The sequence below is a fragment of the Hylobates moloch genome, unplaced genomic scaffold, assembly GCF_009828535.3.
Source record: "Hylobates moloch isolate HMO894 unplaced genomic scaffold, HMol_V3 SCAFFOLD_2, whole genome shotgun sequence".
Lineage (NCBI taxonomy): Eukaryota > Metazoa > Chordata > Mammalia > Primates > Hylobatidae > Hylobates > Hylobates moloch.
The window spans coordinates 136,940,910-136,968,580 of record NW_026652277.1 but is presented as its reverse complement, the minus strand read 5'-3'; the positions used below and the strand labels follow the sequence as shown (position 1 = coordinate 136,968,580).

General features: G+C 38.1%; 1 protein-coding gene across 1 annotated transcript in view; it reads left to right on the top strand.

Moving 5' to 3' along the window:
- The window catches only part of MAN1A1 (mannosidase alpha class 1A member 1), a 178,024-nt gene that overhangs the window by 146,305 nt on the left and 4,048 nt on the right, over positions 1-27,671 (top strand). The window contains exons 7-11 of the mRNA XM_032157907.2: positions 7,008-7,131; positions 10,576-10,669; positions 14,724-14,839; positions 18,721-18,940; positions 20,027-20,199. Coding sequence (XP_032013798.1) covers positions 7,008-7,131; positions 10,576-10,669; positions 14,724-14,839; positions 18,721-18,940; positions 20,027-20,199 — 727 coding nt within the window. The remainder of the gene's footprint in view (positions 1-7,007; positions 7,132-10,575; positions 10,670-14,723; positions 14,840-18,720; positions 18,941-20,026; positions 20,200-27,671) is intronic.

The window sequence follows — 27,671 nt, the reverse complement described above, 5'->3', positions numbered from 1 at the left end:
ATGTATTTAACTCTTACAATGATGGGACAGTTGTATCTAAAATCAAAGTAAGGGGAAATTTTAAGAGATGTTTGGCAAACTAATTTCATATATTATTATTTCCGAAGGTGGAATATACTATGCTTCTATTCCATCTTGAAGCTTATTAGAAAAATATCTTGATATAAATGATTGTATGTGGATTTCCCCTCCTCAGTTTTAAAAGGACTCAATATGATGATTTACAACAGGTGGATGTGCAGTATCCCAAGGGCTATAGAGGCTACCATATGAGGTGGGATATCATTGGCCCACACTGTAAAGAGAAATAGCTCCGTAAGTAGTGGATGTTTATGTCTCTAATACACATTCCCAAGTCCTTCCTCATTATCAGTTTAGATAATTAAACTAACATCTTCCAGCTGGAATCTTTGTAGACATTTTTGTCTGAAAATAAGTTAGCTTTAAAAAGAAACGATTCATAAACATGACAGGAATGGAAGAAAAAAGAAACTAGACACACCACTGAATGGTTTATAGTGGCAAAAATATAAAAATAAATTAGCTTCGGCCGGGCGCGGTGGCTCACGCTTGTAATCCCAGCACTTTGGGAGGCCGAGGCGGTTGGATCACGAGGTCAGGAGATCGAGACCACAGTGAAACCCTGTCTCTACTAAAAATACAAAAAAATTAGCCGGGCGTGGTGGCGGGCACCTGTAGTCCCAGCTACTCAGAGAGGCTGAGGCAGGAGAATGGCGTGAACCCGGGAGGCAGAGCTTGCAGTGAGCCGAGATTGCGCCACTGCACTCCAGCCTGGGCGACAGAGCGAGACTCCGTCTCAAAAAATAAATTAATTAATTAATTAATTAATTAAATAAATAAATAAGCTTCAGTGTCCAGTGCTGCAGTGAGTTTAAATAAATCGGAAAATATTCTTGGAAAATTTTTTTAAATAATGTATCTATTAGTCACATAGTATGCACTCAACAGCAATAATGATGTACATTGATTGGTATGGAAAATGTTTGTGAAAAATGCAGTGTATATTTAAAGCAACGTGTAGGACTGATTTTTTTTTAAGTGGTGTATATGCATGCCCATCTAAATACACCAAATTGCTTTTTCATCAGTTCTGCTCGCCTTTTGGGGGGTGTTCTCTGAAGCTATTGTTAGAATATCCCAACTTGCCCAGTGACTGGACAGAAACTGCACTCGACTTATCTGCAATTTGTTGATAGAAGTTAGCAAGGAGATCTTACCCAAAAGATAGATGGGAGCAAGAAATATGGCATCTTTGAACCTCTCAGGAGCAGGTTATTTGTGGAATCAGAGAGTGCCTCTCGCCATCTCTGTCTTCATAACCCCCGTCTTCCTGCACAGCCCAAGATAGTCAGATGTAAGAACAGCAGTACTGAGAATCAGAGGAAGCTAAATTGTTACGTCTTCAGTTTCAGCTCTGTCTAAAACAACTACCTGTGATGAGATGGAGCAAGTTATGACTAATTTTAAACATTATCTTGGCCCTTAGTTAAAAAGTTGTGTGGAGATTTACCCTGCTGCTGTTTGAAAGCAGGAAGCTGGGGTTTATGGGTTAATTCAGTAAATAGCTGCCCTCTGTTAGCCACCTTTCCCCAGAGGGATAGTTATTGGGAAGTAGTCTTCCACAGTCAGAGTTTCTGCAAGCTGCAACAGAATCGTGGCTAGTCTTATAATGCCAGTCCCCTGGAATTGTTATTCCAGCTCTTAGTGAGGTCTTAAGAGTGTAAACTTGAAAGATCGGCACTGTGCAAACCTTTTCAGGAAGGACGCATTTGTAAGTGAAGCCGAAATTGCTTTATCTAAAAATCAATTCACTTTGAGAATACAGCTAAATGACACAATCATTGATGAAATTTCTGATTATTCTTTCCCAATCTGTGCTAAAATCCAAAAGGAATAATGTTGGATTATCTGCTCTTTTGAATTAAATATCCCTGTTTGCCATTCTATTTGCATACATGACTGAGGCTTTGCAATAATTGTATGGGATGTGAGGGAGTCTTTTTCTTCCAAAAATTGGTAACTGTATAACCCCAAGGAGTCAGCTATATTTTGGACTATGAACTTGAATGAAGTTTGTTTACGGCTCAGAAATTATTCAAACCAGAATTCTCAAGGAAATTAATTTTGGTTCATTTCCCATTTTGCATAAAATAGCAAGCCATGAGGAAGAATAAATCGAAAGTCATAGCTAATCAAGACTTTATAACTATTTAATGCTTTGTTTATATATTCATCTGGCAATTTTTAGAGTTGCTTCAGTTCTATAAATTATCTGGTACATTTGGTGATAATAGGTAGCCAAATATATGTGTTAATGATCCAAATTGTATCGGGACAGTCACTGTAACCTATACCTTTTTTTTTTTTTTTTTTGAGACAGGGTCTTACTCTATCACTCTGGCTAGAGTGCAGTGGCAATCAGCTCACTGCAACCTCTGCCTCCCAGGCTCAAGTGATCCTCCTGCCTCCACTTCTCAAGTAGCTGGGACTACAGGTGCATGCCACCATGCCCAGCTAATTTTTGTATTTTTTGTAGAGATGGGGGTCTCACCATGTTGCCCAGGCTGGTCTCGAACTCCTGGACCCAAGCGGGCTGGCTGCCTCAGCTTCCCAAAGTGCTGAGATTACCAGAATGATGCATCACACACAGCAACCTGTACCTTGAGTTCCTTTAAGATTATTTTGAAAGAATACACCATCAATCCAGAACAATCCTCTAACTAGTTGAATCATTACAGGCTCTAGGAAAAGAGTTAGCATCTCTCTCACAGGATTCAGATATGAATAGATTAGCACCATTAGTACTGCGGTTCCTTCCTCTGGCCCTATTAACCATTCCCAGGAGACAGGAGGAAAAGCACATAAAGCCCATTGCTATCAGAGCTCTGAGGTCTGTAAATAATTATGCCTTCTTGTTTTTGAGTAAAGTAGGATGAAGTATATTACCAGTTAATAAACTACATTCAAATTATAGCCTCCAAAGCAACAAAAGCATTCCACACTTTCCAAAGATCATAGTGACTCAATTCCTTTAAAGAGATATTTCTAATTATAGTTGCCAAAATCTATTATTTTAGTCGTGATATATTTCTTTTTAAATATTTATTACCTTTATAGAATATGGAAAATTTACAAATTGAAACATATACATTAAGTAATACTCCAATTTAAAATGGAAGAAGTAGGAATTGGAAGAAACAGAAATAAATAATTAGAGTGATGTAGAAGTTGGAAGTTCTGCTGCAGAATCCTTTGAACCAAACACTTGGCAGCTCCCCAGATCACATTTATTGCCTTTTTGTGTATATATTTCCACTGGCCAACTTGTCGTCTTGGCTTAAAATGTAGTCGTTGTAACAAGATTGGTAATATTTAAATATCTTTTCCTTTCATGCCTGTCTTATGGAACTAATGGTTTCTGAACACAAACTATTATTTTATCTTTAAAATATTTTTCTAAATATTATTAGTTTTTGTAAAATAGGCCAGATAAAGAATACCATAGCTGTCTTTAAAATACTGTCATAATGGAACTGAAGTTAGAGACATTTTAAATCTCCCACTGCCATAGATAAAATTCATTTTTGGCCCAGCCTCACCTTTGGTAACCGGGAATGCCCGAGACACTGTGACCCCTCCACCAGACCAAGGGAGCTGAACTCTCTCTGGCCTCATTTCCCTTTGTCACCAACCCCCCCCCCATTTTAGTGTCAAATGCCCATGTCCATACATCATTTTAAACATTAAATCCTTACAAACATATAGATTCCTCAGTAGATTTATAGAATTTAAAAGACAAAAACGACTTTAGAAATCATTCAGTTCATCTCCCTCAATCTGTGAGTGACCAAAGCTTACATACTTGCTATGCAAGACAGGAGGCAGCCATTTCTCTGAGACACACACACACATGTCAGCTGTGGCGGCCTGTGGTAGATAGGTGTGTGCCCCATGTCCTCATCTAATGTCTATAGTTGTGCCATCTCTAATTTCTTGATCCCTTTCCCTGACTTATAAAGAGCCATTACAACTGTTGATCTCATAAGTAATCTTACTGAAATACATTAATTCTGCAGACTGAATGAATGGTAACCAAAGATGTCCTTTCATATGAACATACTTTATATTCTAAATCCAGTTTTCTTTCTATTAGCATAACATTTCCTCTGCTAGTGATTTTAATGTTCTTGCTTCCGTGGTTGGGGGTTGGGGGGGGTGGTGACAGAAAAGAGTACCATTTTCCTTCTGATATGAATGTGTACAAAGAGGGAGGAAGGATAAATTTAACCCTTTTTAAATTAAATGTTAAGAAATGTTTCTAAACATATTGAATGTTTTTCCAGTATATCTCTGGTTTTCTCTTGATTCACCACATTAATGGCAGAGAACAAATACATGGATAAAGTAATTTGAGGTTTTGTTTAGTACATATATATTGCTTAACTTTCTCATCTGAGTGTGCTACCACATGCTCTAATCCCCAAACTTAACAAGTCCCTGAAGATCTGGAAGGCAGGCTGGGCTTCCTCAACACTGTTGTCCTTCTTTTCCAGGATAAAGTCATCATCTCCTCTTACCCTGATATTGCCTTATGTCGCAGCTTTGTTTTTAACATTTCTCCAGACCACAGAAATTTGTAGTTTTGCTAAATAGGCTTATTGACATTGGTCAGTGATGGAGTGATTAGAATAAAACATTGATATGTCATGACAACTAGTTAATGACCAATTACCATGTGCATTTGCCATATGTTAGTAAACTTTGAAAGTAGCTATTCGTCCTATTTGGATGATTGGAAATTCTTTTTTATAAGCCAACTATGAAAGTAAAGCCTGACTCACATTCCCAGAGCCTAATAAATTTAAGGCATTTTGTAAAATAAATGAATATATTATTTTCAGATCTCTGTGTCTTATTTCTCTTTACTTTTTCTTTTTTTTATTTTTTATTATTATACTTTAGGTTTTAGGGTACATGTGCACAATGTGCAGGTTTGTTACATATGTATCCATGTGCCATGTTGTTTTGCTGCACCTATTAACTCGTCATTTAGCATTAGGTATATCTCCTAATGCTGTCCCTCCCCCCTCCCCCCACCCCACAACAGTCCCCCGAGTGTGATGTTCCCCTTCCTGTGTCCATGAGTTCTCATTGTTCAATTCCCACCTATGAGTGAGAACATGCGGTGTTTGGTTTTTTGTCCTTGCGATAGTTTACTGAGAATGATGTTTTCCAGTTTCATCCATGTCCCTACAAAGGACATGAACTCATCATTTTTTATGGCTGCATAGTATTCCATGGTGTATATGTGCCACATTCTCTTTACTTTTTCTTAGATGTACTGTATATCAGTGTTTTGGAGGAAACTCTAGGTTTTGCTGTAGAAGGGAGCAGGAAGTGAGAGTGAGGCGAGCCCAGGACTGCAAGCGCCAGTCATCCTCATGGTTTCTCTCTTCCTCAGCATTCCTCAGCAGCCTGGCAGACACCAGGACAGGACTGAAAGGGTTTACCCAGAGCTGTGACTGATATATGGCAAAAAACAAAGTGGGGGTGGACACCAAGAGCAGCATTTTGATGGGGTCTACCTTAGAAAGAGAGGAAAGTGAGAATTCCACAAGCCGTTAAGACCTGGCTCCAGCCTATCCTTCCAGCCTTCTCTCCCACCAACCTCCCTTCCCTCCATTCTGCAGTGTAAGAGCTGCCTCTGGTTCCTGGCCAGCCCCACTGCTCGTGTGTTCTTCCTTGCCCAGATTCTCATCATTTTTTCCTCACCAACTCGTACTTACCCTTCAAGAATCAACTCAGGAGTCTCTTCCTTGAAGAAGTCTTCTGTGATCCATCCCCACCATGCTGGATTGTGTGTCCCAGCTTTAGATGCTCAGAGAACTCTTCACACATTTATCTCGGCATTCATCATATGTGATTAGAACTATTTATGCTTAGTTCTTGTTCTGTCATTGCACTATTAGGTCTTTGAGAAAAAGTGATTGATTATCATAGCCATGCTTGTAACCCAATGCCATGTATAGTCCTAGCAAATAATAGGCATGCACTAAATGTGCATCTAAACTAAAAGTGTGGGATTTTAGCTGTCAGAAAGGGAATTCATTAGGAGAATAATGAACTTTATTCTTTTGAATTACCACATCTTTCTTGAAGTGTTAAGTGGCTCTCCAGAAATAAACTGTACCCAAGAGTACTGCCATGTCTCAGGAGTCACTTTATGTGTATTTGTATGTACGTATGTTTATAACTTTTTTAAAAGGCCTAGTTTTTTAAAAAAAAGCATTTCTCCAAGAAAGGCCATGAAGCAGTAATTTCTGAAGCTCATGGCTTTGACCTTTCCAGATTTTTATAACATAATTTTGTTGAGATTCTTGATCATAGGTTATATAGAGTACAGAATGAGTTAGCACCTTAGGTAATATGCTTAGAAAAAGATAAAATAGTGTGAAGATACATGTAAGAAAGAAAGTCTGGTAAATGCAGGAAGATTTGGAGAGGGATGAAGTGAGTGTATAATTAATGAATCTTTGAAATTTATCTTCTATCCAAATAAAATTTTGTATAGAACATGAATGTCCAAAATTCCTTGGACTCTCAGGCCGAAATTAAAATGTTGAAGAGCTTTATGTGGCATTTGGGCATGGTGGGAGTGTTTTGGTCAGATTTTCTTTTCTATTCTACGTGGAATGGTGATACATCTATATAGCACCTGTACTTCCCAAAAGATTTGCCTGTTCACCAACAGCAAGTACTCAGCAGCTTTTTTCTAAATTAAGTCAACAGTAATTTTCAATTTGGAGATAGGAGTCAAACCCTAAAACTGGTAGCCAAAGAAGACAGTGCTTGGTTTTATAATATCTAGAGTGGACTGTTAGCTAGGATGCCTTTTTTTAAAAGCTGTCTATTTCATGTCTACTATTTAGTTAGTGAAAAATGGAGTTAGTCTGACCCGTAACTCTTCGATGTCATCTCTTCTTTAGTGGTATTGGAAGGAACTGGCCCTGGGCCTCTGGAGGCAGCAGTATTCTGGCAGAATTTGGAACCCTGCATTTGGAGTTTATGCACTTGAGCCACTTATCAGGAAACCCCATCTTTGCTGAAAAGGTGAGATTCTTCCATGTGCCTTGGCCTGCAAATCAACACTTATGAGAAACAGTATCCTCTCTGAGAAGGTTTAGGAATTTTTGATGTGGAAATAATAACCAAATTTGTTATAGCTCTTTCTGAAGTTTTGCAACATGCAGCATTTCATTTAGCCAAACTGTAAACCTACAGCCTTTCCAGTGCACCACTCTAGCTCAGGATGTGAGGACACGGCTTCCACCTCTGGTTCCCTCTACCTTAAGTTAGTTACTTAACTCATCTGAAGTTTGTTTCCTTATTTAAAAATATTTAGTAATAAATGCACTACATGAGCCACCTATGTGAAAGACAGACTGAAAGTGTTATACAAATGTGATGTTGCACCTGAATTGGTCCCTCGTTTTCCAAAAGCAAACCCATCAATATTTGGATAAATTCATGTTCCCCCCATCACTCTACTTTTATTTTCAACCTGCTTTTTGGCTTCCCTTTACAGTAAAATTCCTTGAAAGAGTCGTCTCTGTTGTCTACTTTTCAAGTCTCTTGAACCTGCTCCAGTAGGACTTTTCCCCCAGCCACACCTGTCGCAGTGACCAGTGAGCACAATAGTGCTAAAGCCACTTACCATTCTCCCCTTCATCTTCCTTGCCCTCTCAGCATTCGACACAGTCAGTCAGTTCTTCATTCCTGAGATACACTTTGTGCTTGGCATGTAATACTCTCCCAGTTTGTCTCCTCTTTTGCTGGATGCTCCTTCTGTCTTTTTTGTGTCCTCCTCAACACCCCACCCTCTAAATATTGGAAATCTCTAGCACTCAATCCTGTGCCTCTTCTTTTTTATATTCACTCCCTACATTGTTGCATCCAGTCTCTGGGCTTTACATACCATCTCTATACTCTAGACTCCAAGTTTATTATTTCAGTCCCAACCTGTCCCCTGAACTCCAGACTCTATATCTGTTTATTAAACATCTCCACTAAGAGGCCCGATAGACAAGTCCCACTTAAAATGCCTCAGACTTAACGCCTAGACGTGCTTCTCCTGCAGTCTTTGCTATCTTGGTAAATGACATCTCATTGTACCCAGTGGTCTCCTCCTGGTTCTTTTTGGTAAACCCCAGGCCCAGTCCACTAAAAAATCCTTTGGGTGTCTCACTGCCTCTACTGCTGTCCTGATCTGAGATCCATCAGGTCACCTGGTGTACTGTATGTACACCATACAGTAGCCACCTGACCACCACTTCCTCACTTACCCCCTCAGCCTTCCCATGACACTCAGAGTGAAATAGGCCCTTATTATGGCCTGTGGGGTCTGGGTGACCTGGGCCCTGGCTCTCCTCTCCTCTGCCTGCTGACATTCTCCCCTTTGCCTCCTCACCTCTGGCCTCAGTAGCATTGCAAACCTGCCGTCTCCTCAGGGCCTTTGTACTTGCTCCTCTCTCTGTTCCGAGTGCTCTTCCTCCACATTTCCACGTGGCCTACTCCCTCACTTCTCTAATATTCTGCTCAAACACCTCCGCCTCGCTGCGCCACTCTGACTAACATGGGATAGCTTCTCCACATCACCCTGTCCCGTTACTCTCAATCAGCTTGGGCTACCATAACAAAAATGCAGCCAGAAACAACCGAAATTTATTTCTTATAGTTCTGGAGGCTGGGAAATCCGAGATCAAACTGCCCATGAGAGGTAAGTTTCATTCTGAGCCTCTTCCCTGGGCTTGTAGATGACGAGCACTGTCCCAGTGTGTGTTCACACGATGTCTTCTTTGTGCTCTGAGGGAGAGAAGGAGTCACAGAGAGAGAGGGAGCTCTTGTGTCTCTTATGAGGGCACTAATCCCGTTTAAGGCTCTACCGTCATAACCTAATTGCCATCTCCAAATAAATCTCCAAATACAATCACACTGGGAAGTAGGGTTTCAGCATATGAATTTAGGGGTACACAGTTCAATCCATAGCACCCTCTTATTTTTTTCCACAATATTTATCACCTCCTGACATAGTATACAGTTAGGTGTTACTTAACAGTGTTTCCGTCAACAATGGACCACATATGTGACAGTGGTCCTGTAAGTTTATAATGGAGTTGAAAAAATTCCTATGGCCTTGTGACATGATAGTTGTCATAATGTCATAGTGCAATGCATTACTTACATGTTTGTGGTGGTGATGGCATAAACATACTCTACTGCCAGTCATATAAAAGTATAGCACATATAATTATGTACAGTACATAATATTTGATAATTAAATGACTGCATTACTGATTTATGTACTACTATGGTTTTTATTGTTATTTTAGAATGTACCACTTTTTTTTTAAGTTAGCTGTAGAAGCAAGGTCCTTCAAGCGGTATTCCTCTTCAAGGCATTGTTATCACAGGAGTTGACAGCTCCGTGCATGCTACTGCCCCTGAAAGACCTTCCAGTGGGATAAGATGTAGAAGTGGAAGACAGTGATATTGATGGTCCTGCTCTGTGGAGTCCTAAGCTAATGTGTATATGTGTCTTAGTTTTTAACAAAAAGTTTAAAAAGTTAAACAACTTTAAAAAGAAATTTTAAATAGAAAAAAGCTTATAAGTAAGAATATGAAGAGAAAATATTTTGGTACAACTATATAAAGTGTGTTTTAAGCTAATGGTTATTACAAAAGAGTCAAAATTTTTTTTAATTAAAAAGCTTATAAAGTAAAATTACAGTAAACTAAGGTTAATTTATTATTGAAAGAAAAATACTTTTATAAATGTATTAACAATGGCTAAGTGTACTATGTTTATAAAGTTTACAGTACTATACAGTAATGTCCCAGGCCTTCACATTCACTCATTACTCACTAACTCATCCCCTGCAACTTCTAGTCCTGCGAGTTTCCTTCATGATAAATGCCCTATACAAAGTGCCCTGTATTTATGTATAGGATTATAAAATGTATAACCCTATAGAAAGGTATCATTTTTCATCTTTTATAGTGTATTTTTCTATGTTTAGATACACAAATACTTCAGTACAGTAACATACACTACACAGGTTTGTAACCTAGAAACAGTAGGCTGTGCCAACTACATTTGTGACAGTGTACTCTATGATGTTTGTACAACAGTTAAATTGCCTGTGTTTCCCAGCATGTATCCCTGTCATTAAGTGACACATGACTAGACTTATGTATTTATTTATCTATTTATTTATTTATTGTCTGTCCCATCCCACTAGGATGCACAGTTCTAAGAGTGTGGTGACTTTGTTTATCCGCTGGCCCCTTGTTCCTAGTATGGCATCTGGCTAATGGTAGATAACGAATCACTGTGACTATATTCACTTACTGCCATTATGTTTGTAATAATAAGCTAACAGCAATTATCTTTGTTCTAACTCTGCATAATTTAAGTCAACTTGTATGTTCAAGAAGAAGAATGGCATGAAAATTGTTTTTTAGATTTTCACAGTAACATTTTATTTTCCATTATAGGTAATGAATATTCGAACAGTACTGAACAAACTGGAAAAACCGCAAGGCCTTTATCCTAACTATCTGAATCCCAGTAGTGGACAGTGGGGTCAACGTAAGTCAGAAGATTTGCATTATTATAGCTCTTTTTGGTACTGTACTCATAGAGAGAGAGGAAGCACAAAAGCAGCACAGATTTTGTTGAGAAATGTTTAGAAAAGGAGAAAAGGGCATGGCTCCTTTAATAAACAGGCTTCTGTCATCAGATTGTGTTACCAGGAAACTGGATTGTGTATTTTTCGTATATAACTCCAAGTGTGATGACATATAAACACATTTAAAGCTATGAATCAGAAAGGGAAGATCTGGCCAGAGTAGTGTGGGGATGTTAACCTGTAACAAGTTGGTCATGTGGATAGAAAATTCATTCCTTTGTACTAATGACTATGAGGGTTTTATAGAGAGTAGGTAGACCATTCTGCTTCCTAACATTCTGTTTCTGCATGGCTATATAATGAGAGAGGAGCCTGAATTTTTAAGAGTTGGGAAATTGGAAGAGCAAACAGCCTGTTTTTCTCTTCTTAATTTTAAGCTGCCAGATATAAAAGTTTCTTGCCAGTAGAATTACTTTTAGGATGGGAGAAAGTATTGCACAAGGACTTTTGATCCTAGAAGCCTGCACTTAAGACTCTTCAGACCATTTTGAGCAGGGGCATAAAGATTCAGAGTAGTTGAAAGAAATGTTCTCAAGCTGATTTGGAAAAACAGTAGTAGATTAAATAGCTGAAAACAAGTGAAGAATATTGAGATACCCAACTATGGCAAGAGTACACTGCCTTAAGATTTTACTCTAATTTGGGTTTTTTCTTTATATTTTAATATCATGTTCTTAGATACCTCACTATTACTTTAGAAGTATTTTTCTTAAAGAATAATTTAATAGGAAAGAATATGCTAAAATCCATATGCTAAAATATGTCTGTAGCTCTGGAAGGCCTAGCTGTTGAAACCTTAGGACTATAGTCAAGGTTACCACTTACCTAAGTGTGGTCGACAGATCCCTGGAAGTCCTTGAGACCTCTGAGGAGGCCCACAAGGTCGAAACTATTTTTATTATAATACTAGTATAATAATATATAATATAATATCAAGACATATAATACATGTCTTAGTCATATTTACTAAGCCAGTACACAGTATCTTGCACTTAGTGGATGTTTACTTACTTAAATTTTGTGAATACATATGTGCTGTGTATCTCATTTCTCTTTCTGCATCTGCTTTTAATAGTGGTACTTTGAAAGACTTTCTGCCTTTTCTAATGTGTTGATATTTACACCTACAGTGTCAGGTGAAACTGCTGAAGCCTCACTGAGAACAAAGGCAAACAAACACCAAATAGTACGAATATTCATATTTTTTCTTTTTTTTTTTTTCTTTTTTGTGGGACGGGTCCCACTGTGTCACCCAGGCTGGAGTACAGTGGCATGATCTCAGCTCATTCCTACCTCACATTTAGAGCAGTTGAACATAAAAATACCATATTATGTTATTTCTAGAAGTAGATTGATCCTTTCCTGCTGATAAAATCAGGCCTGCTCTCCCCCACATCCGCTAAGATGTTTACACAGGACTGTGTTGACAAACAGCCATCCAGGCCTGAAGGAAGCTTAGTGAGTGACATGCTAAATTAATGAGAAGACCTGTTTCTCTTCTACGTTCCTTTGTCTTTTTTTTTTTTTTTTCAAATGTGAAATTTTTATAGGCAGGAAATTTTAAAAATAGAAAACTAGCACTTTACCAAAATTAATTAAAACAAATGTATTCTTATGTAACACTTTTTTCTTTTTTTAAAAAAATCCCCAACTGCCCAAACTTGCTTCTTCCATCTATTAGAAAATCATAACCCAGGGGAAGGAAAACATCAAGCTGCTTCTGGCCATTGGTTTTCAGTTCTCATTGCTTTAACTCCAAATGACACGTCTGGATCCTGGCCATCATTTCCTATCACTTCATCAAGTCAGTGTTGTTTTGACAGTGCCAAACCATGATTTGCTTTTCCACGCATCGCTTGCATGTGTCTCCTACAATCAACGTTGATAACAGCAGGGCTTATTATTGATGAGTTCGTACTTAGTCTGTTTAGTTTGTAAATTTCAGAGGTTTCTATGTTGATTTAGGAAACCGTAAAGGTCACTTCAAGAATCAGACTTAGAATTTTTTAAATATATTTTTACACTAAAATTTAAACTATAATTCTACACTTTCTGCAATAAGAAAATCACATACTTAACTACTTTAAAACATAGCTCTTTGGCTTGAGTAGTTACAGCCCTTTATTAAGGTTGACATAGAAGAATTTTGCTTTGTTCGTCGATTATTTGTTGAGTACCTACCATGTGCAAGACACTGTCCAGGGGCTGCGGTGGACTGGGAAACATAATAGGTCTGGTCTCTGCCCTCTTGGTTCATGATCTTGTGGAGGAGGCAGAAGAAAATCGTTACCACATTATGAAATTGCAGGTGATAAATGTGTGCTACCAAAAGGTGTGTGACAAGGGAACCTAGTGGGATTGTCAGAGAACACTCCTGTGAGGAAGTGCCATTTGATCCCAGATATGAAGTACGAGTAAGAACTACTAAAGAAGGGGAAGGGGGTCCTAGGGTCCATTTCAGGCAAAGAGAACAAGGCGTAGAAAAGCCCTGCCTGAGATGAGATGGAACCTGATGTTTTTGAGGAGCCAAAAGAAGGGGTATAGCAAGTGAGCAGAGAGCAAGTGGAGCAAGACTGAATGGCATAGACAAGATTGAGATCTTGCATGGCACCAAACACACAGGATTGAAAGGCTTCGAGTAAAGGGTGATCGCATTCATATATTAAGAGGGCTACTCTGACATTAATGTGGGGAATAGATTGAAGGGGCACTGTCATTAGAACTCTGGGCCAGGCGCAGTGACTCATGTCTGTAATCCCAGCACTTTTGGGAGGCTGAGGCAGGCAGATCATAAGGTGAGGAGTTCAAAACCAGCCTGGCCAAAATGGCGAAACTGTGTCTCTACTAAAAATACAAAAATTAGCCAAGTGTGGTGGCGGGCTCCTGTAATCCCAGATACTCGGGAGGCTGAGGCAGAAGAATCGCTTGAACCTGGGAAGTGGAGGTTGCCGTGAGCCAAGATCACGCCATTGCACTCCAGCCTGGTGACAGAGCAAGACTCCGTCTCAAAAAAAAAAAAATGAAGATACCTATCCTACAGTTGTGAGATTGTTGATAATACATGTAGTGGATCTGGCATGATAAATGGCAGTGAAGGTGGACTGTAGGAATGGAGTATTAGGAGGAAAAACTTCTTCTTCTGCCCCATATTCTTTTTGACTGCCCCTGTCCCATAGGTATTTGACCCTTCCGATTCATAGCACTAGAAAATTTATCAAATAATAATAGGCTGAGCACAGTGATTCATGCCTGTAATCCCTCTTCTGTGAGAGGCCCAGGTGGGAAGATCGCTTGAGGCCAGGAGTTGTCGATCAGCTGAAGCAACATAGCAAGATGCCATCTCTACAAAAAATTTAAAAATGAGCCTGGCGTGGTGATGCCTGTGGTCCCAGCCACTTGGGAAGCTGAAGCAGGAGGATCACTTGAGCTCAGGAGTTCGAGGTTATAGTGAGCTATTATCGTGCCTCTGCACTCCAGCCTGGGTGACAGAGTGAGTTTAGAAATAACAATAATGGCAAGAACCTGAGGAGCTTCTTGTTTTATTTATTACAAACCACTTGTTAAAAAGGATTCGCTAATACTCATAGCTTTGCCAGAATTTTATATTATTCAGAACTAAAGCAAATAAAAATGTATTTAAATATATACTGTGAACATTTTAGTTGGGTGTTTTTCACTAGAGAACTAGATTTTTAGAATTAGGGGTAATTACATATCTTTTATCTTCCATGTTTACAAAACTACTCTGGTAATTATTTAGAGTATGTTACATTAGTCAATAGCCCATCTGCTCATTTCAGAATATCTTTCTGAAAATAAGAGATTTGTTGGAATTTAAATGTAACAGTGACTTGCAGTTGACATAGGGTTGCATCCTAGTTGCTAATGTGATTTTGCTGCATTATCTGAATTAAAAGCTGAATCACTCTAAAATTCATTTCCCTCTCTTTCCAGATCATGTATCAGTTGGAGGACTTGGAGACAGCTTCTATGAATATTTGCTGAAGGCCTGGTTAATGTCTGACAAGACAGATCTGGAAGCTAAGAAGATGTATTTTGATGCTGTTCAGGTAACCCAATATTTAAATCATCTTTGCCACTCAGCCCTAACTTATAATTTGTATATTAATCAAGTTTAATGAATAAGTGCTGTACTACATGAGTGAGTTACAAAATATTTCCAATTAGGTAGAGTTCGATATCTGCTAATATCATTGTAATGTAATCATATTTGACGTTTATTTCTAATAGGGCAGTTAAAGTTTTTGCATGGTTTAAACCTCAGTTAGGAGTCACATATCTGAAAAAGTCATATTCTTTGATAAATATGAATTCTCTCCTTAGGACCACAATTTAAATTATGCAGGGGGATAGCCTGAATTTGTATTCTGACAATTGCCTAAGTTAAAATTGTCCGAGAAGACAGACAGTCCCAATGGCTACCTCCGTGTGAAGTAAACTTGTCCCCAGAGATATATGGACAGTACTCTAAGGAAATCCACATATAAAAATCTGAACAAACTCATATTTCAGGGAAGATCATTAATAGTATCAAAGATTCTTTACAGTGGAGAAGTAAGAGGCAACAGTTGTGTGTTGAATTGCCTGCCATGTGCTAAGCAGTGTGTTAGGTAGCTCCTTTAAATGAAATGGTGGAGTTGGGTTTTTTTTCTCTCTTACGGTACTTGAGATATTACCCAGTTTTACAGATAAAGTTGCTGTACCTCAGAGAGATTACATGTCGAACCAAAATTAAGATTAAAGTTTGTCTGTATCAGCACCTGTTCCTTTTAACTCATCCACTGTGGATTTATTTGAAAGAATTTCCATTCTACATTTAAATCTTCATTTACTAATTTGCAAGCAGTAAGTTAGTAAGGTAAGTTAGAAACTACTTAAAGTCTCTAGGAGAAGGCCAGTATAAAAGTAAACTAAGAAACACCTCCAGTTAAGCCTCAATCAAAACTGAAATAAAGTTAGAAAGTAAATAAAGTTAGAAAGAAAATCACTTTATCTAAAATATTTGTACTCTTCAGGAACAAAATTTTTTAGTGGAATCAGATGCTTTTGCAATTAACTATTTGATGTGGTAACACATATATTCTTTTAATATTATTATCAAGGCTTCTCCAGTAGTGTTGTAAAATAGTGGCTCAGTCCTCAGAAAAATTTTCTTGACAGCTTAGAAATTTTTTAATAAAGTGTTAATTCATAGGAAAAAAATGGAAATTTGTAATCCCAAAGATGTAGCCATTATAAAATTGGTCTTTCTAACAAGAGGTCTGGGTTATTTTGACATAGGCGTACTTGTTTATTTAAATATAAATGCAGCTTGCTTTGTTGTGGTTAACTACACTGAGTATGACATTGGTTTCCTTTACAAGTCTTCACTACTTCACATGTAGGAACCAGAAGTGCCTTAGTGAGAACATTGTCCTACATTTGGCACAGCCTTTATAAAGGCACGTGATTAACATCAAAAGCGAACTAGGTTATGAGCCACATGGCCTCTTTTAGGTTTATTTTTCCTCATTGCTATGAGGTTTCAGATTTTAACCTGGGGAGTTCTCCGTATTTTATAGTTTCCATTCTGTCATCCTCTAATTACCATACTGGCAGACATTTTAATTATTCTAATCTTAAATTGGCCCTCTAAGATCTTGATGTTCAAAAAAAGACAGCTTTCAAATATTATTTGAAATATTTTCTTCCTAATTCCTAAAACCATACCCACACAACTTTTAGTATATTGTATTCAGACAAATCATTGACAGGAAAATCCATTAAGAACAAATGAAGTCACAGTGTTTCCTGCTTCTCTTAGTAATAAAAGCTAATTTTCAATCCATTGTATATTTTCAACTTAGAAAGCAAAACTAGAACAACTAAATTTCTGTTTTGAGAAGTAGCCGTGTCTTTTACAGCAAAGTTTATTTCTGCTAAGTTGTACTTTAGAAGATTAACCAAGGGGAGGATGTTGTACGCCATTGTTCTGGACAGTTGATTACTGAAGATACAGTTACTCTGTTGTAGCTTCAAGTAGATTTTGGGAAGCATTTAATCCCAGAGTGATATGTTTTATTTGATTATTTTAATAACAAAATATTTTGAGCTTTCAGCTGGCTATCATGGCCCTATCTGGAGACTACACTAGGAACTCAAAATGGTAAATGATACCTGGGCAGATGACATATCAGACACTTACGATTCTGAAGGCTTCATCAAACCAATTTTTTAAATCAATTATAGAAGGATTAAATCACAAAATATATAGTACTCTTTTTTCTAATCAATTATCTGTATCCTTGACACAGTTTTTTCAGATCTACTGAAGACTGTCCTTCTTTGTATTTATTTATATTTTCCCATGGCCACACAAAATTATTGCTTTGAAGGTCTTGGAATCTCATTGTAGTTTTTATTAAGAGGTAGCAACTTGGTCCGGATCATGCCAGAAATAATACTGTACTTTATTTAGGATCCATAACAGGGTAATAATGTTTCTCTAATTCATGCTCAAAAGCTGTTACTCTTGCCATGTAGAAAGAATAATTTCTTAGGTGATGAACAAGTATCTGCTTGAAGGACTTTATTGCAATTTGTGTTATGAGAAGTGTAAATAGCTAAGATGTTCAGTTGCATAAAATAATGAAATATTAATGTAATAACTAAACCATCAATAACATTAGCTTAACCACAGTTAATGAGCACAGTAATATGTTCATTTATTTCTTACCATCTTGGTTTCATTCGTTTATTTCTAATAAAGGTAAGAAAGGTTTTAGCTCCCTGTGTATTCATTTTCCTTCATTCTTCTTTATCAAAAGTTTTTTTCTGTGTCTATTATTCCCAAATGTGCTTCCTAATAAATCCCTGTCTCTTGATAGCAGTGTACAGGTATAGACACAGTCATGTCCTTTCTCCTTCCATGAAGTAATTGTGGGGCAGCAGGGTGAGCATTTTCTGTTAGAGTAATTGGAGATTAGCAATGCCAAACACACTTTATTTTTGCTTTTTAAAATATAAGGCATATTTTACTTACCTGTCTAGTTTAAGAGAATAGCAACAGACCTGGGATAGAAATAAAAGATGTTTTATAAATCATTTTTGTAAACATTATCATTTCTCCCAAATTTAAAGATTTTTATTCTGATTTTTAAAATATGTATATTTATTCATTATATAATAGTGTGCTTTTTAATGGAAGTATTAGAGAGAAACTTGATTCAAGTGTCACCACATTGGAGATGTAAATGATAATTATAAATGACTTTTATCAAGTGCAACTTGCATTAGTGACTGCTTTATAAACAAAATGTGGCAGAGTCCTATCAGGAGATCCTATTGTTCCCATTTATGGAATAGGATGCTGAGATTTAGGGATATAGTAAGCAAATTGTTCACTCCCACAAATTAGAGATAGTGTCAGAGCTGGAATTTGAAGCCAAGTCTTCTGGCCCCAGAACACCTCCTCTTTGCCACTCTATTTTGTTATCCCTTCAAGCCTACAGAAGTGAAAGGAAGAGTTCTGCCACCATCCTGGATCTCATGCACAAATATGCTGTGTTCTTCATCCACCTTAGGGCCTGGGCTTTATGTTATTTCACCACTTGTGGAAATGAAAATGTACCAGACCAACTATTACTGCTGCACAGTGGCCTGTCTTTGGGAAGGGGAAAGTTTTTTGAATATAAGAAATACAATGTTTGGTCACAGAACCAAGCAAAACCAAATGTGCTGGCGCAGCAGTGTTAATTCTGACTAACCAAACAAGGCATAAACTAGAGGAGGAATACAGAAAGCAATAGCATGTAATTTCAGGTTGAATGGATTTGTAACACCAAACTCTGATTGTGAGTTGTGTTTTATTATTTTTTTTAATGTTGGGCATATTTTTAGTATGAATTTGAGACGAGATTACAAAATGTTAAAAAATAAGTGTTTTTCACAGGCCATCGAGACTCATTTGATCCGCAAGTCTAGCGGCGGACTAACTTACATCGCAGAGTGGAAAGGGGGCCTCCTGGAGCACAAGATGGGCCACCTGACCTGCTTTGCGGGGGGCATGTTCGCACTTGGGGCTGATGCAGCTCCTGAAGGCATGGCCCAACACTACCTTGAACTCGGGGCTGAAATTGCCCGTACTTGTCATGAATCATATAATCGAACATGTGAGTACGTGTTATTCTTCATTTACAGTCTATTCCCACATGCTTTGATTTCATGCAGTTTTGTCATTACTGCCCTCGAAAGACTATCCACTCTGCCTGTGAAGCTTGATGATCGTGATTAATGTCTTAAAGGAATGTATATTTTTATTTTAAAAGGCAATGCTTTTCTACCTAAATATATCTACCATTAGTTTACCAAGAAACAAAAATCCAGGCCATGAAGAGTTAAAGCCAGCCTAATTTACTGACTTCTGCTTTTGCCAATAACATTGGGCAAGGGTCTCTATCTCCCTGCAAAGAGAAACTTAGCATTTTATTAACCATTATTAATCTTCTCCACATCCCCCATGAAATAGATCATGAATCCTGCTCCCTTCTTATAAAATAGGAATTTGAAACACAAAGTGTAAATAACTGGCCTTTTGTTGCAAAATTACTTAGGATTGTCAACCACTAAGTTTCTGGCTAACTCAAATGGTATTTCATGGTGTCTTGTATCTGCCTGGTAGGTGCTCAGTAAATGGGGGTTAAATGAAAAAAAATTGTTAATATTTTCTAAAATGGACTCTTTTCGATGACTAAATTTTTTAAGTATATGAATATTATCTATTACATGATGTTTATAACTCTTTTTTAAAATGACTGCTTTGACATCTCTCTTCAGTGTTGTTAAAGTACAGTCAGACCTTCATATTCCTGGATTCCACAACTGCAGATCAGAAATGTTCCCAAAAAATGGATGATTCTGTCTGTACTGAACATTTATAGAGTTTTTGTTCTTATCTTTATTCTCTAAACAATACAGTATAACACCTAGTTACATAACATTTACACTGTATTAAGTATTATAAGTAAACTGGAGGTGATTTAAAGTATATGGGAGGATGTACCTAGGTTGTATGCAAATACTTTGCCATTTTATATAAGGGACTCAAGGATCCATGGATTTTGTTATCCTCAGAGGGTCCTGGAACCAATCCCTCATAGATACTGAGGGATGACTGTACTTTCTAGTTTCATTTAAGTTATTGACTGTAAGCACTGTCCAGAACAATAACCCTTATTCATTCATTCCATGCCCTTTAGTTATGAAACTGGGACCAGAAGCTTTCAGATTTGATGGTGGTGTTGAAGCCATTGCCACAAGACAAAATGAAAAATACTACATCTTACGGCCAGAAGTTATGGAGACTTACATGTATATGTGGAGACTGACTCATGATCCAAAGTACAGGAAATGGGCCTGGGAAGCCGTAGAGGTGATGTTTTAATTTGCATGTTTCTTATAGATAAATGTCATAGTAAAAAATGTTCAGTGATACCCATAAATCAGGCTTATCATCTTTCCTATAATTTTTCATGCTTCCACCAGGATTTTTTCCACCCAGGACTGTATTTTCATTGAAGTCATTTTATATCCCTGGCTTCAGCTTTGCTTTGTATAACATTGATATAGATATACCTACTGATAGACTTAGATATTGAAGGAGATAACTAGAAAGGCATAGTCTAAAATTAAGTTCCCTTTAATACAAAAATGATGATATCTTAATTCCACCTAAGAGTTGTTGGCAGCTTGGGGATATTCACCTCTGTCTGTTTCAATAAACCATTTCATGTTTTTTTCTGTCTTTGGGCTTTAAAATGCTAGTATATGCTTTTACTTAGAGTAAATAGCTACTTAGATCTAACTTTTAGAAAGCACTTATAGAAGAATTACTTTGTATAAGGATATTCCTTCACCAGTCTCAGGTTTCTTGGAATATCTGTAAGCCTTCCATCTGCCCAGTGTGTTGTTTTAATTGTCTGTCACCTCTTGGGTCTCTTCCTGCCAAGGATGGTATATCTCCTTCCTAAACTAATCTAGTGAATGCTTTGTGTGCCGAATGCCTAAGGAGGCACCCTGCAGGATATGCATCTAACAGTGTCTGTCTGATTGTCTGAATTCCCTCAAGGACTGGGAGGGAATTCAGGGGATAAGAACAAGCAAATGCTTTAATTACACTCTCATTCTCCAGCACTCTTTGTTAGAAAATTAGCTATCTTTAAAAACCATCTATGAGGAATGACTTCTCTCAGGAAATCTAAAATGAATATTGCCTTTGGTAAAATTTAACTAATATCTTAGGAAGCCATCGGTGAATCTTGCTTATTATCTTCTTCATTTAGTATGTGTCTTATCATTAATCATCAGTCATTTTAAATAACAGCAATTCGCTAGGCCTCTTTGAGGGGGCAGTTTTATTACATTTAATCAGTAGTCATTGTAATTTCTTTACATTTCTGTTTTTTTCCTCTGGAAAAAAAATGTTAAAATTGAAGCTTTTCTAAACTTTGGTGATAGGGAATTGTTTTGGTCTTCAGTTGGCCAACAAATGAACTCAATATCAGTTTAAGTTGAGAATATCAGGAATAATGTATTCCATCAAATCTAAAACACCATAATTAGTAAGAAGCATCATTATTTTATATACCACTAAGAAAAATAACACTGCCAATTAAATTATGACATCCATTTTATAGATGTTAGAATGTGCAAAATGTATGGCCAAGAAGGGATCAAAAATGGGAAGTAAGCAAATTCGTATTGCCAGGTAGACAGGATGCTTTGGTTTGCTGTGTTCTTCAGGGGGTTGGTTGTTTATGGGATCATAAGGTTGGTTTATGTGTTGTGGTTTTTATTTCTTGTCAACTCTTTAACATAATATATGACGTGAAATTGTTTCCCTGTGTCACAACACTGAGGTCTCAATTTTGGGGACCCCCCCAGTAACCTCTGCTAGAACCTGGGCTATAGTGGTGAGCCAGGAGTGCTGTAGGATCTTGCATTTTTTAAACCAGAAAAACTGGGACTTTGAAGGCATGGCCGCATGCTTTTCCCCTGGTGTTACGCCCGCCCTCGTGGCCTCCTGTGTTTTAGCAGCAGCCCTGCATGTGCTGGCAGCTCCCACCTCCGGCACCTCCAGCACTTGGCTGTTCTGATGCATACTTGAAACCACAGCTGGAAACCATGTCAGGAAAAGAAGGTGGAAGAGCTTTTCCCTAGCCAGCTGGCTGTGGTCTGGGAAGTGCTGGGGAGTTAATGGCTGTCAACCAAGGAGGTTTTGGAGTTGATGAATAACTATTCCAGTTATCCATCAGACTGGGATAGAAGACTATCCCAGTCTTCTTTTCTTCAAGAATCATTCTGGAATGCATGCTACATGGTTCTTCAGAGGGTTTCTAGCAGGAGTGAGCCTAGTTGCACACAGTTGTAACTTCATATGATTCATTGGCTCTTCTGTCCCTGTTTTGCTCTTCCCACTTGCCCACTTCCTGATGTCACCTCCCTGATAGACTTCTTGCATCCTGCGTCCAACCCTTGTCTCATGCTTTATTTTTAAGGGAACCCAAACTGAAACATAGGGGGTCTTAAAAATCACCTCATCCAGCTCTCCACTTAAAGACAAGACTTCCCTCCAGATCTTTGCAAGATAGCTGCTCCTCATCAACCCAAGGACTTTCCAGCAAAGGGGAATGTATCACCTAATAAAGTAACTCATTCCAATTGGTAATATTGAAGGTGTTAGAAAGTTACTTATTTTGAAGCCACAGTTTACAGTGTTCTGTGCTCTGGAGAGGGAAAAAATCTCCCTCCTACATTTCAGCTCCTCAATTATCTGAAGACAGCACGTTCTGCCATCTCTTCCTTTCCTCATCCATCATTTCCCTTGATTTTCTTCTCCTGACCTAGTTTCCAGTGTGTCTCGAAAACCTTTCTTCCTCTCTTCACAGTGTGATTTTTTCACAGCTTATAGTCCAACTTGTTCTTTTAGTAGATTTATATTAAAAAAAAAAAAAAAAAAACTGGGAGGCCGAAGTGGGCGGATCATGAGGTCAGGAGATCGAGACCACCCTGGCTAACACGGTGAAACCCCGTCTCTACTAAAAATACAAAAAAAAACAATTAACTGGGCATGGTGGCGGGCACCTGTAGTCTCAGCTACTCGGGAGGCTGAGGCAGGAGAATGGCATGAACCCAGGAGGCGGAGGTTGCAATGAGCCGAGATCGCACCGCTGCACTCCAACCTGGGGGACAGAGCGAGACTCCGTCTCCAAAAAAATAAAAAAAAAAAAACTGGCTTATATTGAAAGTATGGTCAGTGTTAGCTTCTCCATTTGCTACCGCTGAGTCACATCTCCTTTGCAATGTACTTTTTCACCCATACTTTCAGTTTATAAAGTATTTGTAAGCCGTCTTCCTATCTTCTAACAAAGCACTCCCTTCCCAGCCTTCTTTCACTGATACACTTGAGAAACCTGCTTTCTGTGTCTTAAATTTCTAATAATAATGTCAAATAAGATGTGAAAGGGTATATAATCCAGCAGTACAATACTAGAGAGTTCTTTTGTGGGTTAACAGCACTCCATTAATCACAGGTGTTCAAGCACTTGTGAGTCTGCCTGACAGAAATAATATTTAACTAATAATTTCTTTTGCTTTTTCTCAAAAATGTCATGAAGGCCAGGCGTGGTGGCTCAAGCCTGTAATCCCAGCATGTTGGGAGGCCGAGGTGGGAGGATGGCTCGAGGATAGGAGTTTGAGATCAGCCTGGGCAACAAGTCATCACCCTGTCTTTACAAAATTTAGAAATTAGCCCATCATGCTGGCACACTCCTATAGTCCCTAGCTACTCAGGAGGCTGAGGAGGGAGGATCACTTGAGCCCAGGAGTTCAAGGTTATTTTGAGCTAAGATCACACCACTGCACGCCAGCCTGAGCAACAGAGCGAGACTCTCTCGAAAATTAAAAAAAAACAAAAAAACATGAGAAACTGACAAATTCCTTCCATAAATCTGATAACCTACAGCATGAGCTTTATCAGAATATTGTATGTATATATTCACATAGATTATATAATGTCTCAGCTGATCTGTGGTAAAGGGTAAAGCCTTACATGGGGATTTGGGATTTTTTTTGGCTTTAGGGGTTTTTTTAGTAGTTTCAGGTTTTTCGATTTTGTTTTTTTGCAGAGACATTTTTCTTTGTTCTTCTAAACCTAACCTTTTCCACTCAGACATTTCAACTCAGAAAGTGACTTATATTCCTCCTTCCTACTCCTGCCTCTTCAGGCTTCATCCTGTTTCCACACCCTCTGATTTGTTCAAGGTGCCTGATTCTCTGTGTTCTATGCTTGAGTTCAGACGACACTCAAGCAGACAGCCTTACTCCATGGATCAGCCATTTATATATCTGGTAGGCAAGAGAATACTCTTCTGTCCTCTGACTTAGGATTTAACTCATGATGCTTGGTAATTTCTTACCTACCCTTCATCCATTGTTTAGAGCTCCAGTCACTATAAACATTCTCATATCCTGTTCTCTGCTATTAGCACATCCCAGTCACATAGGATCACTAATAATAGAAGCATTTACTCAAAACCAAGGTGGTCCCTATGTCTAGAGGCTGAGAGTCCCAAGAACAGATTGTAGTACAATGATGATCTGGTTAGACTTAGCCATACAAACACGTGGCAGCTTCCATTGTTGAGATGCTGATAGAATCAGGGCTGTTGTAAGGGCCCAAGAAAGCTATTTGTCCCCAGCTTCACGTTCCTAAAGTCTTAAAATCTAGACTTTTGCATAAGGGGAGAGGGGTGGTTCTTTAGTGCTTTTCCTTTAAAAAAAAAAAAAAATTTTTTTTTTAATTTACCAAAAACTGAAAGTGGCTGGGCCTCTCTAAACCTCTGAAGCCCTTGTTATTGTCTAAGCGTTTCTTCATTTTGTTTTATTCTCACGTACAACCCCATGTTGAAAAGGAAGATGCTACCTGGGACATGGAGCCTCTGGAGCCACTGATAAGGGGGGTCTCAAGCTGGAACTTGGCCCACGACTCAAAATTTTTGGCCGTGTTCTTGAATAGTATAGCTTACCCCAGGAGGACTTGTGGGGAACAAGAATGAGAGGGTGAACTAGAAAGAGAGGTGATTAGGCATTGTCCACCCCAAAAGCAACTCCTCTAACAAAAGAAGGAGCTTAGAGCAGTTTCCATGGGGAGGAGGAGTGGCTGTTTATCATGGCTGGGCCTCTCATTAGCTCATCACCAAAAAACCTCAAGGGAACAACTAAGAAGAGGTTTTGGGATTAAAATCTGTTTAAAGAAATATCTGGAAATGGGGTTTCCCATAAAAAGCTTGCCCATTTTTTCTAAATTCTGATTTTTTCCTTTTTTTAACCAATAATTTTTGGCTTACTCTGCGTATCTGGTATTTGACTTTTTGTCAAAAAAAAAAAAAGAGGAAAGAAAAAATAATAGGACTTGAAAGTTTCTTTCTTCACGCTCATCCTCCATTTGGAGCACTGTCTGGAACTTAGAATTTAATCACAGCATCTGTTTTTAAGTTGATCAGTCTTAGTTTCTTGGGGGCTTTTTAAAATTACAAAATCATGAGGCATTTTCTTTATTTTCTGTATTCACGTGGCCTGCTGGTCAGATTTTCTTTAACCAGGTAATTTAATGCTTCTCCTCATAGTCTCTGCTCTCTCCCTTCTGTCCTCCAGCCCTGATGTGAAAAATCAATAACCTCATTATCAGTATCTGCAGATGGGAGCTGAGCTCTCAGTGCAACATCTCTGCTTATGAGAATCCATGGCTGGTATTTACTTTCCCTCGCCTCTTTTCTGGGCTCTGCGTTCTTAGAGCCTTATTTTCCTCCAAAATCCTTTCTAGCCAGAGAAGATTTTTCTCAACTAATAAGGCAAGGTCTATGCTTTCCATCTTCTTGGTAGTTGGATTAAATGGGAGAAAAATGGGGTACAATTATACATGTAAAAAAAAAAAAAAGAGGGACAGAATTATCCACAGGGGAAAACTAAAAAATAAGTGAAAAATGACGTGAGAAACTAAGAGTAAGTATATCTTGTTTATATTTTCTTTATTTCACTATAAAATATATTAGGGTTTTAGTCTTAAACTTTTATTATTTTTGTTTACAGTCAGTCAATAAATTAGAACCAGATTGCAGATGGCAATTTTTGTACAATGGAAATTTTTATTTGACCATATAATTAACAGGATTAGTAGGATGTGATGAGTAGAAAATAACTTTCCTAGAGATGAATATGCCTGGTAACTAGCAGAGCAGCAAATGTAATTTCAAAATATAAACAGCACAAAAAAACCAACTCAAAATGAATTAAAGACTTAAATGTAAGACCTGAAACCATAAAACTCCCAGGAGAAAACAATGGGGGAAAAGCTCCTTGACATTGAGCTTGGCAATGATTTTTTGGATTTGACCCAAAAACACAGGCAACAAAAGCAAACATAAACACATGAAACTACATCAAACTAAAAAGTTTCCTTACAGCAAAGTAAACAATCAACTAAACAAAACGCAACAAAAATGTGTGCAAACCATGTGTCTGATAAGGGGTTAATATCCAAAATATATAAGGAACTTACAATTCAGTAGCAGAAAAACAACCAGATTTCAAAATAGGCAAAGGACCTGAAGAGACATTTTTCCAAAGAAGATATACAGATGGCCAGTAGTGAAAAGATGCTCAACCTCACAAATCATCAGGGAAATGCAAATTAGAACCACAGTGAGATATCACCTCATACCTTTTTAAATGGCTATTATCAAAAATTCAAGGCCAGGCGTGGTGGCTCACGCTTGTAATCCCAGCACTTTGGGAGGCTGAGGCGGGCAGATCAGGAGGTTAGGGGATCAAGGCCATCCTGGGTATGATGGTGAAACCCCATCTCTACTAAAAAAAATACAAAAAATTAGCCAGGCGTGGTGGTGGGCACCTGTAGTCCCAGCTACTCGGGCAGCTGAGGCAAGAGAATGGCGTGAACCCGGGAGGCGGAGCTTGCAATGAGCTGAGATCACGCCACCGCACTCCAGCCTGTGTGACAGAGCGAGACTCTGTCTCAAAAAAAAAAAAAATTCAAGAGATAATCAGTCTTAGGATGCAGAATAAAGGGATCCTTTGTACACTGTTGGTGGCAATGAAAATTGATATAGCCATTATGGAAAACGGTATGGAGGTTTCTCAAAAAATTAAAAATAGAGCTACCATATGATCCAGCAATCCTAATTCTTGGTGTATATCCACAGAAGATCACGTATATCCACATCCGAAGATGATGTATATCCACCACAGAAGAAGGTGTATATCCACAGAAGTGTATATCAAAACATCACACTGTACACCTTCCAGTATATACTATTTGTATTTGTCATACATCGGTAAAGCTGGAAAAAGGTTAAAGAAAAATAGAAACAAACAAAAGAAAGAAAGTGGGCTCTGGAAGGGGAAAAGAAAACACAAACAGCAGCCATCTTAGTGGTAACCAACAAAGTGGAAGGCAGGTTGGTTTAGGTTGTTACCTAAATGTTCATCCTCACACTGCCCAAACCATCTGTTTTCCAAATATTCATTAAATTCAGACGACTACAGAAATGTAGGATCATTTCTCTCTAGAGAGTTGTCAGTGGAGTCATCCCATCTTCTTCCATACTAGACTAAAAAAAAAAAAAAAAAAAAATGTATTTTAGGAATAGATCCCAGTCACATGTCTCTCACTGTCTTTCATTTTATTCTTTTAGCTGTTACCAATATCACTGATTAGTACCCTACAATCAATTTTCAAACTCAGATATTCTGATTATAGTAGCAGCTGATTTTGTTCCAGTACAGTTTCTCAACCAGTGGTTTATGATCCCAGTTGACATTAGCAAT